General features: G+C 43.3%; 1 protein-coding gene across 1 annotated transcript; it reads left to right on the top strand.

Moving 5' to 3' along the window:
• The first annotated feature begins 8640 nt into the window (after positions 1-8640).
• Positions 8641-11407, top strand: LOC121546664 (pre-mRNA-splicing factor SPF27). The gene is made up of 7 exons (XM_041857887.2): positions 8641-9016; positions 9534-9626; positions 9797-9867; positions 10011-10172; positions 10416-10466; positions 10660-10740; positions 10831-11407. The coding sequence occupies exons 1-7, from the start codon at positions 8924-8926 to the stop codon at positions 10955-10957; spliced, it is 678 nt and encodes a 225-aa protein (XP_041713821.1). The 5' UTR covers positions 8641-8923; the 3' UTR covers positions 10958-11407.
• The last annotated feature ends 742 nt before the right edge of the window (positions 11408-12149 follow it).

Genomic DNA, 12149 nt, shown 5'->3' with positions numbered 1-12149 from the left:
ATCGACGATAAACGCGAATCCGACCATCACCCCTGGTGAGACAAAACCGCGACGCGTCAGTGAAGAGCACTTTTTGCCAGTCCTGTCTGGCCCAGCAACGGTAGGTTTGTGCCCATAGGCGATGTTGTTGCCGGTGATGTCTGGTGAGGACCTGCCTTACAACAGGCCTACAAGCCCTCAGTCCAGCCTCTCTCAGCCTATTGCGGACAGTCTGAGCACTGATGGAGGGATTGTGCGTTCCTGGTGAAACTCGGGCAGTTGTTGTTGCCATCGTGTACCTGTCCCGCAGGTGTGATGTTTGGATGTACCGATCCTGTGCAGGTTTCCCACGCGGTGCCAGTATGAAAAAATGTATGCACTCACTAACTGTAAGTCGCTCTGGATAAGAGCGTCTGCTAAATGACTAAAATGTAAATGTGTTGCTACACGTGGTCTGCCACTGCGAGGACGATCAGCTGTCCGTCCTGTCTCCCTGTAGCGCTGTCTTAGGCGTCTCACAGTACGGACATTGCAATTTATTGTCCTGGCCACATCTGCAGTCCTCATGCCTCCTTGCAGCATGCCTAAGGCACGTTCACACTGATGAGCAGGGACCCTGGGTGTCTTTCTTTTGGTGTTTTTCAGTCAGTAGAAAGGCCTCTTCCATAACTGTAACCTTAATTGTCTACCGTCTGTAAGCTGTTAGCGTCTTAACGACCGTTCCACAGGTGCATGTTAATTAATTGTTTATGGTTCATTGAACAATCTTTACAATAATGATCTGTGAAGTTATTTGGATTTTTACAAATTATCTTTGAAAGACAGGGTCCTGAAAAGGGGACGTTTCTTTTTTTGCTGAGTTTATATATACACTACCGTTCAAAAGTTTGGGGTCACTTAAGAATTTCCTTGTTTTCCATGAAAACATACATGAAATGAGTTTGAATAGGAAATATAGCAAAATGCATAGGACATGTAGTCATTGACAAGGTTAGAAATAATGATTTTTAATAGAAATAATAATTGTGTCCTTCAAACTTTGCTTTCATCAAAGAATCCTCCATTTGCAGCAATTACAGCCTTGCACACCTTTTTTTAATTTTTTTTATTTTTTTTCACCAGGTAAGCCAGTTGAGAACAAGTTCTCATTTACAACTGCGACCTGGCCAAGATAAAGCAAAGCAGTGCGATAAAAACAACAACACAGAGTTACATATGGGGTAAACATAAAGTCAAAAATACAACAGAAAATGTATATACAGTGTGTGCGAATGTAGTAAATTATAGAGGTAAGGCAATAAATAGGCAATAGTGCAAAATAGTTACAATTTCGTATTAACACTGGAATGATAGATGTGCAAAATATTATTTGCAAATAGAGATACTGGGGTGCAAATTAGACAAATAAATAACAATATGGGGATGAGGTAGTTGGATGGGCTAATTACAGATGGGCTGTGTACAGGTGCAGTGATCGGTAAGCTGCTCTGACAACTGACGCCTAAAGTTCAGAGTTTTTTGCGGTTCGTTCCAGTCATTGGCAGCAGAGAACTGGAAGGAATGGCAGCCAAAGGAGGTGTTGGCTTTGGGGATGACCAGTGAGGTATACCTGCTGGAGCGAAGACTACGGGTGGGTGTTGCAATGGTGACCAGTGAGCTAAGATAAGACGGGGATTTGCCTAGCAGTGATTTATAGATGACCTGGAGCCAGTGGGTTTGCCGACGAATATGTAGTGAGGGCCAGCCAACAAGAGCGTACAGGTCACAATGGTGGGTAGCGGCATGGGCAAGTTGCAGCGGAGGGTGCAGAGCTGGTGGCCGGGGTAGTGGTAGCCAGGTGGAAAGCATGGCCAGCCGTAGCAAAATGCTTATTGAAATTCTCAATTATCGTAGATTTATCGGTGGTGACAGTGTTTGGGGGCTACAGGGCCTGGGTTAACCTCTACATCACCAGAGGAACAGAGGAGGAGTAGAATAAGGATACGGCTAAATGCTTTAAGAACTGGTCTTCTAGTGCGTTGGGTACAGAGAAAAAAAGGGGCAGATTTCCAGGCGTTGTAAAATAGATTCAGGGCATTATGTACAGACAAGGATATGGAAGGATATGAGTACAGTGGAGGTAAACCTAAGTGTTGGGTAACGATGAAAGAGATAGCATCACTGGAGGCACCGATTGAGTCGGTCTCCGCGTGTATGGGGGGTGGGACAAAGGAGCTGTCTAAGGCAGGTTGAGCTGGGCTGGGGACTCTACAGTGAAATAGTATAATAAGAAATAACCGAAACAGCAATAAGCAAGGCATATTGACATGGGAGAGAGGCATAAAGCAATCGGCTTGCGTGTGCTAGCGGGCCGGGGCTAGCAGATGGATCTTCGTGGTCGACGTCGTAACGGGAAGCCTGTTGAAACCACATCAGACGATTTCGTCGGAAAACCAGTCGTGTTGGATCGGCGGGGCTCCGTTTCAACACTAGGAGGTCCCGTCCGGTTGACAGAGGTAGATAGCCGGGAGATGGGCCTGGCTCGAGGCTAGCTCAAGGCCAACTGTTGCTTGCTAAGGGGCAATGGTAATTAGCCAACGACAACAGCCATTTGGTTGCAGCTAGCTGGTTGCGATGATCCGGCGCTAGGGTCCAGTGATTCCGGCAGAAAATCCAATATGCTCTGGGTCGATAGTGTCTTGGCATTCTAGTTGTCAATTTGTTGAGGTAATCTGAAGAGATTTCACCCCATGCTTCCTGAAGCACCTCCCACAAGTTGGATTGGCTTGATGGTCACTTCTTACATACCATACGGTCAAGCTGCTCCCACAACAGCTCAATAGGGTTGAGATCCGGTGACTGTGCTGGCCACCCCATTAGAATACCAGCTGACTGCTTCTTCGCTAAATAGTTATTGCATAGTTTGGAGCTGTGCTTTGGGTCATTGTCCTGTTGTAGGATGAAATTGGCTCCAATCAAGTGCCGTTCACAGGGTATGGCATGGCGTTGCAAAATGGAGTGATAGCCTTCCTTCTTCAAGATCCCTTTTACCCTGTACAAATTTCTCACTTTACCACCACCAAAGCACCCCCAGACCATCACATTGCCTCCACCATGCTTGACAGATGGCATCAAGAACTCCTCCAGCATCTTTTCATTTGGTCTGTGTCTCACAAATGTTCTTCTTTGTGATCCGAACACCTCAAACTTCGATATGTCTGTCCATAACACTTTTTTCCCAATCTTCCTCTGTCCAGTGTCTGTGTTCTTTTGGCCATCTTAATCTTTTCTTTTTATTGGCCAGTCTGAGCTATGGCTTTTTCTTTGCAACTCTGCCTAGAAGGTCAGCATCCCGGAGTCGCCTCTTCACTGTTGATGTTGAGACTGGTGTTTTGCGGGTACTGTTTAATGAAGTTGCCAGTTGAGGACATGTGAGGCGTCTGTTTCTCAAACTAGAGACACTAATGTATTTGTCCTCTTGCTCAGTTGTGCACCGGGGCCTCCCACTCCTCTTTCTATTCTGGTTAGAGACAGTTTGCGCTGTTCTGTGAAGGGAGTAGTACACAGCGTTGTACGAGATCTTCAGTTTCTTGGCAATTTCTCGCATGGAGAATAGCCTTCATTTCTCAGAACAAGAATAGATTGACGAGTTTCAGAATATAATTATTTGTTTCTGGCCATTTTGAGCCTGTAATCGAACCCACAATTGCTGATGCTCCAGACACTCAACTAGTCTCAAGAAGGCCAGTTTTATTGATTCTTTAATCAGCACAACAGTTTTCAGCTGTGCTAATATAATTGCAAAAGGGTTTTATAATGATCAATTAGCCTTTTAAAATGATAAACTTGGATTAGCAAACAAAACGTGCCATTGGAACACAGGACTGATGGTTTCTGATTATGGGCCTCTGTACGCCTATGTAGATATTCCATAAAAAAATCAGCCGTTTCCAGATACAATAGCCATTTACAACATTAACAATGTCTACACTGTATTTCTGATCAATTTGATGTTATTTTAATGGACAAATACATTGCTTTTCTTTCAAAAACAAGGACATTTCTAAGTGACCCCAAACTTTTGAATGGTAGTGTATATATATTTATGCACGTGAAATGTCCACCATAAATGTTTTAAATAAATGTACTCATAAATGTTTTAAATAAATGTACTCATAGGCCTCCCGAGTGGCACAGTGGTCTAAGGCACTGCATCGCAGTGCTAGCTGTGCCACTAGAGATCCTGGTTCGTATCCAGGCTCTGTTGTTGCCGGCCGCGACCGGGAGACCCATGGGGCGGCCCAGCGTCGTCCAGGGTAGGGGAGGGAATGGCCGGCAGGGATGTAGCTCAGTTGGTAGAGCATGGCGTTTGCAATGCCAGGGTTGTGGGTTCGATTCCCACGGGGGGCCAGTATGAAAAATAAAAAAATAATGTATGCACTCACTAACTGTAAGTCGCTCTGGATAAGAGCGTCTGCTAAATGACTGAATGATGAAAAATGTAAATGTTATTGATGTCACTTGTTAACCTCTATGGGATGGGTGTACCGTATACCGGACGGTTGAGCTAATGTGCGCTAATGTGATTAGCATGACTGTTGTAAGTAACAGCAAACTTTCCAGGACATAGACATGTCTTATATGGGCAGTGAGCATACATTCTTGTTAATCTAACTGCACTGTCCAATTTACAGTAGCTATTACAGTGAAAAAATACCATGTTATTGTTTGAGGAGAGTGCAAAACAACAAACTTATCACGGCAACTGGTTTGATACATTCACCTCTGAAGGTAAATAATGTACTTACATTCAATAAGCTTGCTCTGATTTGTCATCCTAAGGGTCCCAGAGATCAAATATAGCATAGTTTTGTTTGATCAAATCAATTTTTATATTCAAATGTAGGAACTGGGTTCTACAGTTTGAACCCCTGCTGTCTCTGGCTCCACACCCACCCCGCCCGGCCATCTAGATGTGTGAAAGTTAGTGTATAAGCTAATGATCCATCATGTATGACATTCCTGGGAGTGTGTAAACTTACATTTGTATTACCATATCATTTTTGTATGTTCTCTATAGTTATGTACTTGAAAATGTATCAATTGACCAATTCAGCACATTTGGGCAGACTTGATACAAAATAGTCCAGTATTGCAATGCTTCACTGGATCAATCTGAAACTTTGCACACACTGCTGCCTGCTATTGGCCAAAATCTAAATTGCGCCTAAACTGCAATATTATATTGTGGCCCTTCTCTTGCATTTCAAAGATGATGGAACAACAAAAAACACATGTTTTTTTGTTTGTATTATCTTTTACCAGATCTAATGTGTTATATTCTCCTACATTAATTTCACATTTCCACAAACTTCAGTGTTTCCTTTCAAATGGTATCAAGATTATGCATATCCTTTCTTCAGGTCCTGAGCTACATTCAGTTAGATTTGGGTATGTCATTTTAGGCGAAAATGGGGAAAAAAGGGTTAGATCCTTATGAGGTTAAATCCACTTCAATCAGTGTAGATGAAGGGGAGGAGGCAGGTTAAAGAAGGATTTTTAAGCCTTGAGACAATTGAGACATGGATTGTGTATGTGTGCCATTCAGAGGGTGAATGTGCAAGACAAAATATGTAAATGCCTTTGATCAGGGTATGGTAGTAGGTGCCAGGCGCACCGGTTTTTGTCAAGAACTGCAATGCTGCAGTCATTGTATTAGGCTATTGCAGTGAAGAGTGGATTGCTACCTACTTTTGCTATGAAATCATATGTATCCAGGAGTTCCACCAAGCCGCAAGTTTACATGTGATTGTGATATGTACAGTATGTTCAGCATTGTAATGATAGTGACATGTTGCTCATTAGACAACTAGTTGATGTCTTGATTGATGTACCTTTCCCTCAGAGCGAGTGTGAACAGAAAGGAGAGTCCTACTGGTACTCTGTCACTGCCTCTGTAGTCACCAGGATCGTGGAGAACATTGAGGTAAAATATCACATTCCTTTGGGACATGTCATTGTAATCCACTTGACTTGTGTTTAGAATCAGAACTGACTTTTCCCTTTGGGGTTTCTCTTCAGCTAAAGATACAAGATGTCCACTTGCGATTTGAGGATGACTTGACCAACCCAGGGAAGCCATTTTGCTTTGGTGTCTGCATCAAGAACGTATCTGCACAGAACTCTTCAATAGAACCGGTAAGTTACATGTACCAGTCAGACATCGCTTGCCATATCAAGTGGGTATGGCTGCTCGGTCTAACAGTGTGTTCCTCCTTCTTTACAGGCACAAAGGCTCATGCGGCAAAAGCAACTGGAGATTAAAGAATTCAGTGTCTACTGGGACACAGTGTCTAGCATGTTGGGTGATCTCCCCGCCAACGAGATTCAGGAGGCCATGACCAAGTGCATGCAGAGCCGAGAGCACCAGTATATCTTTGAGCCGGTGTGTGCCTCGGTGCTGCTGAGGAGGAATGCCTCCAAGGAGCCTCTGAGGTCTCGCAACGCGCCCGCATCGAGGGCCAGGTTCAGCTGGAGCCTCTATCTCTACGACTGTCACAGGTGCAGTACCAGCAGATCATGGCCTTCCTCAAAGAGCTGGACCGCAGGGAGAGGGAGATGATGTTCCGCCAGTGGAGACCCAAAGTCCCCATCATTGGAAACTGCCGGCATTGGTGGATGTTTGCCATCCAGGCCAACCTGAGTGAGATTCGAGAGCAGAGGCGGAGGGGGAACTGGGAGTTTGCCCTGCGGAGGGCACGGGACGCCCTGCTTTACACCAACCTCTACTTCCAGAGGCTTAAAGAAGCCCCCCTCAATCCCCTGGAGGAGTGTGAATTGCAGAGAGTGGAGGACGAGCAGAATCTGGAGGAGTTGCAAAGCCTTAGGGGAGTTGTCCACGACTGCTTCCGCAAACAGGAGGAAATCGCAGAGAGTGTGAGAGAACCTATCGCTGAGAGCCCACCACCCTGTTCTCCCACAGGGAGCTCCATCCCCAATAGTGCCAGCTCTGGCATGATCCAGTACCTGCAGTCGTGGTTCCCTGGCTGGGGCGGCTGGTACGGAGCGTACCCTGAGACGGGCCCTGATGAGCTGCTACCAGGCCCTGGCACCTGGGACATCCTGGGTAAGAACTAAGGGGCAAATTCTAACTTTCACTAACAGTCATACATTGATGTCAATGGGAGACTGAACATTTGAAGTTGAAGTTAGGATTCAACCCTAAGAGCTTTTCTCCTGGATCGTTGAACAAAAAAGTATTGTGTGTATGTTGCCATTGAGTGAGTGTAGTCAAAATAATGGGATAGCCCTTTAATACGAAAGAGAGAGAAAATGCTATGTTGGAGTGTAGTACAGATGCACTCTCAGTGTCTTTCAAGGACCTCACACGCTCTAAATTGAAAATGGTTGCTTTTCCCCCCTCGCCCATTCCCTATACATTTGTGTCCTGCTGTAAGGGACGAAAAGTCACAGTGCCATATGTCTCACAGTCTGTGCCAACCTCATCAACCAGATCGTGTCCCTCTGTCTGTCCCCTGTACAGAGGAGGACCTGTTGGTAGAGCATGGCATTTGCAACGCCAGGGTTGTGGGTTCGATTCCCACGGGGGGCCAGTATGAAAAATAATGTATGCACTCACTAACTGTAAGTCGCTCTGGATAAGAGCGTCTGCTAAATGACTAAAATGTAAATACCAAATGTGAGTGTGGTGTTCATTCATGACTCCACTACTGTCAACAACAGTCTTGTTCTCCCTGTGTCAGGTCAGGTGAGTTATATAATATATTTTATTTCCTAATGGCATGCTATTTTTGTGGTAATTAGTCTTAAGGACCTGAACCAAGGTTTCCCAAACTCGGTGCACGTTTTGATTTTTGCCCTAGTACTACACAGTTGATTTCAAATAATCATCAAGCTTTGATAATTTGAATCAGCAGTGTAGGGTTAGGGCAAAAACCAAAACGTGCACCCCTTGGGTCCCGAGGACCGAGTTCGGGAAACGCTGACCTAAATAAACTATTACATAATGAACACCAACTTCAGGATGCAAATTAGATAATATAACTATGTTGCATATGAAAAAGTAATTTAGGTAAAGAACCACCCAGGGCGTAGGGGGCGCTATAAAACCAACGGCCACCATAAAACGCCAATGTTCAGCCAGCAAGAGCGAGCGGCCATTGATAGAACAATGAGACAGATCTTTCACCGGATGTATAAATGTGATGCATCCGCTTTGCGTTTCCACTCACTACCAAATATGGTAATGAGAGGAAGCCCACTGGCCGGCAGTGGGAGAAGATGGAACGAGATTGATTTTGGCCGAATTTCTGCAAATTTTCTCATCAATGGAACATTTTATCTCAATACAGTTTTCTGTTCCCAAAACTAGAATATGTTATGAACAGAGTGGACTACGTTTAGTAGACTTTACCCTTTGCAAAAAAAAAAAATAATCGTGTTGTTTAAAAGGAGTGCAAAGGCGAATTTCGTTATTGCACACGCGCACTTCAGAGGTGGCGTTCCCGAACGGAAATATGCTGATGCTTGATAGAAATAGGATCCCGCTAGCTCGTGTTTGGCTCTGCCCATCTCACTTGTTCTGCCCATTATGACTCATTTGTTCCCATTGAAAACGGCAGGCTTTAGTCTATCTTGGTTTTAGTTATAAAAATCTTTGGAGCGGCCACGTTGTTAGGATTCCACTAGATAGCACAGCCACAAAGTCCAAATGGGCTACATCGTAAAAATTCACGAAAACTAACATTTGCTTTTTGATCATAATTTAAGGTTGGGTTTGATGTTAGCAGAGTGGATATGTTTAAAATCACATAAGATCAATTGTAGAAATAGGCGGGGTTTTTGACTTTGTGGCTGTGGTAACTAGTGACGACCGCGTTGTTTTGTTGCTCAGACAACTAGCTAGTTAGCGGTGCTAGCTAGTAAACAAACAACTAAACTGAATATGGCTGGAACTTCATCAGTAGCTGGTGAAGTATTTGTAGATGCCCTACCGTATTTTGACCAGGGTTATGATGCAGCTGGCGTCAGAGAGGCGGTTAGTATCTGCGCCATACCATATAGGCATAGCTATCAGTTGCTAACTAACGTTAGCTAGTCTAGCTACAGTTAGTTAACAGGCAAGTATCTGACATAGTGCAATTTAGGATCCTTGGGACGTCCCTACACTAACCTTAACCATTTTACATTTCAATTTTATTATGAATGTACTGCTGGTGTACCATAACACTGTCGGTGTGATCGAAGCGTAAGAGCGTCTACTAAGTGACTGAAATGTCAACGAAAATGGGGTAACGTCAGTTGGACGTCCCAAGGACCTATCAGACAGTCATGAGCAAGTCATGGAAGCCAAGTAACGTTACCAGGCTACTGTCAATAAAATAGCATTATCTTGCTAATCTGGTCATCGTGGAATCATGCCTCAGGCAACCGCCATCATCGGCTAACATACAGTAGCTAGCTAGGTCACCCCTCAAAGAGGTACAAATCTAGCTAGTCTAACGTTACTGTAGTACTATGCTGTCTTGTTCATATGTAGACATTTCCATACACAGGCTGCAGCCTTGGTAGAAGAGGAGACTCGCAGATACAGACCCACCAAGAACTATCTCAGTTATATGCCCACACCTGATTTCACTACCTTTGAAGTAAGTATCACTTACACAGTTCCGCATTCTATAAAAGAAAAACGCCATAAATGAAATGTACATAATGTCATGCCATTATATGATTATGGCTTTTGACTGACTCACTGTCAACTGTGTAATCTACAATGACATTATGTGAAGCAAATACTAATGCTTATATCACCCATCAGACTGAAATCATGAGGAACGAGTTTGAGAGGCTAGCAGCCCGGCAGCCTCTGGAACTTCTCAGCATGAAGAGGTAAACCCAGTCCACTCTTTTGCTCATAGCAAATGTTTAAAAAATATTGCTAACATTCAATCACCCATTCAGTTTTAACGTTATGCATTTAAACCCTCGTTGTCCTTAGTGTACAACCAACTGTTTATTTTTCAACTGTGCAGATACGAGCTTCCAGCTCCATCATCAGGGCAGAAGAATGACATCACTGCATGGCAGGACTGTGTGAACAACTCCATGGCTCAGCTGGAGCATCAGGCAGTACGCATTGAGAACCTGGAACTCATGGCACACTATGGCACCAACGCATGGAAGGTCTACAATGAGTGAGTCAGTGGCTGCTGCCTGTGCCCAGTAGAGCTCTTAATTTATCTTAGTGTCCAGGAAAGAGTCATGGAGGACAACTGAACTGATTTGACTTAACAAATGGGGCTCAATTCGTGATTTAATTGGACAGTAAAGAAGATCAGTATTTTTGTTTTACACATGCTTGTCCTGAAGGGTAAAGTATAGGTTCACAGAAACTTTTTGACATTGCCTTAATATTTATCATTATCTCCACTCTACAGTAACTTGGCCTTTATGATTGAATTGGCTCAAAAGGAACTACAGAAATGTAGGTAAGTGAATGGTGTGAAAACACTGCGTTACAATTTACAAGTCATGTATCACATTCCTCATGGTTAGCTTGTTTAGTAGTAGTTTTGGAAAGAATCTGACAAACTATGTCAACAAGCTTCTGCATAATGTCAACAAGCTTCTGCATAAATATATTTTTAACAGCCTTTTCTGTTGTGTATGTCATTTATGCAGAAAGCAGATTCAGGACTTGAACTGGCAACGGAAGAATGATCAGCTTGCAGGCGGGGCCAAGCTGAGAGAGCTGGAGTCAAAGTCAGTTCTGTAAATGTTGTATTTTTCATTACTGTTCTCTCTTAAAAATGTGGTATGATTTTTAAATCCTTGCTATCTCTCTTGTAACAGTTGGGTGTCCCTCGTAAGTAAGAACTATGAGATTGAACGTGCCATCGTCCAGTTGGAGAATGAAGTTGGACAGCTCAAACAGCAGCAGGGTGACGAGAACAAGGAAAATATTAGACAGGACTTCTAGTACTCGAGCCTTGTGCAAGACACCTTCTACAAAAGAGGAAATGTTAAGCTTGCAGCTGAGAACCAACATGAAAAGAACAGGACTGTCACTCCAAACTTTCAGAAGAACCTATTTGCCTTGGCTCCACAGTTTCTTTACATTAGTCTCAGACAGTGACCATTGAAAAACCATTGGCCGTGTAAAGAGCATTTTCATTGTATTTCGAGATCACTTCAGAGGTGAACTCTAAACTCTGGTGTATTTTTAAATGCTTGTCAATTTAAGTAGTTCTAAAATGAGGTAGAGTTAAGCATAACTAATGATGCTGTCTACCAAATACAAATGTCTTCCCATATAGACAAGTACCTGTGCACAAAAACATGCTAGCATGTTATGAAGAAATGGTGATACAAAAAGTTTTCGTACATGTAATTGTTTTTTTTACACTTATAATAAAATGACGTGTGGAGACATGCGTGTTTGTTCATGGATTGGTCATGGGCCTACTGCCAACAGTACTACGAACAGATGGGCCCTGGTTCTTGCCTGTAAAAAGCCTGTCAGTGAATATTAAATATTACGTTAAATCAGAAGCGATAGAGCCCCACTGTGGAGGTGTCATGATACCCATAAAACCTAGCGGTCAAACGGAATTGGTTCCAATCGTTTTTCCACCTTTAATAACCATGTAAATCTCGGACAAGGTGACTTTTATCAATACATTTGGCTCTATTTACACTCAGATTCTAAAATGCTAATTAGCATCAAAGTAGACCATGCAAAACTACAAATCCCAGCAAGCTCCTGCTCGTCATCGGTAGCTGACACCTTTGCTAACAGGTATTGTGTAAATTTAAAACTTGCACAAGACAGTTAATAGAATTGTCCATTTAAAGAAATTTAGCCTATTTATTCATTACTCAATTGAGTTAATCCAGAGATTCTTACCTCTGCCTTGATTCAGCAGTCTTGTCCAGATTATCATGGCATTTGTAGTTCTTTATGATCGCCACATTAGCAGCTAATTAGCGTTTCATTTTGGGGGGGTAAATACAGGCGAATATATTGATAAAAGTCAACTTGTCCTAGAGAGGTTTACACGGTTATCAAAACGTCATGCCAGGGTAAGCCTACATGAAACACAGCCCTTATGTTAAGTGTTTCTAAAATCCCCTATGGGAAAATGAATGGTGGAAAAATTATTGGAACCATT

Source organism: Coregonus clupeaformis, chromosome 30 (assembly GCF_020615455.1).
Source record: "Coregonus clupeaformis isolate EN_2021a chromosome 30, ASM2061545v1, whole genome shotgun sequence".
Lineage (NCBI taxonomy): Eukaryota > Metazoa > Chordata > Actinopteri > Salmoniformes > Salmonidae > Coregonus > Coregonus clupeaformis.
This window is presented reverse-complemented; position numbering and strand designations above follow the sequence as displayed.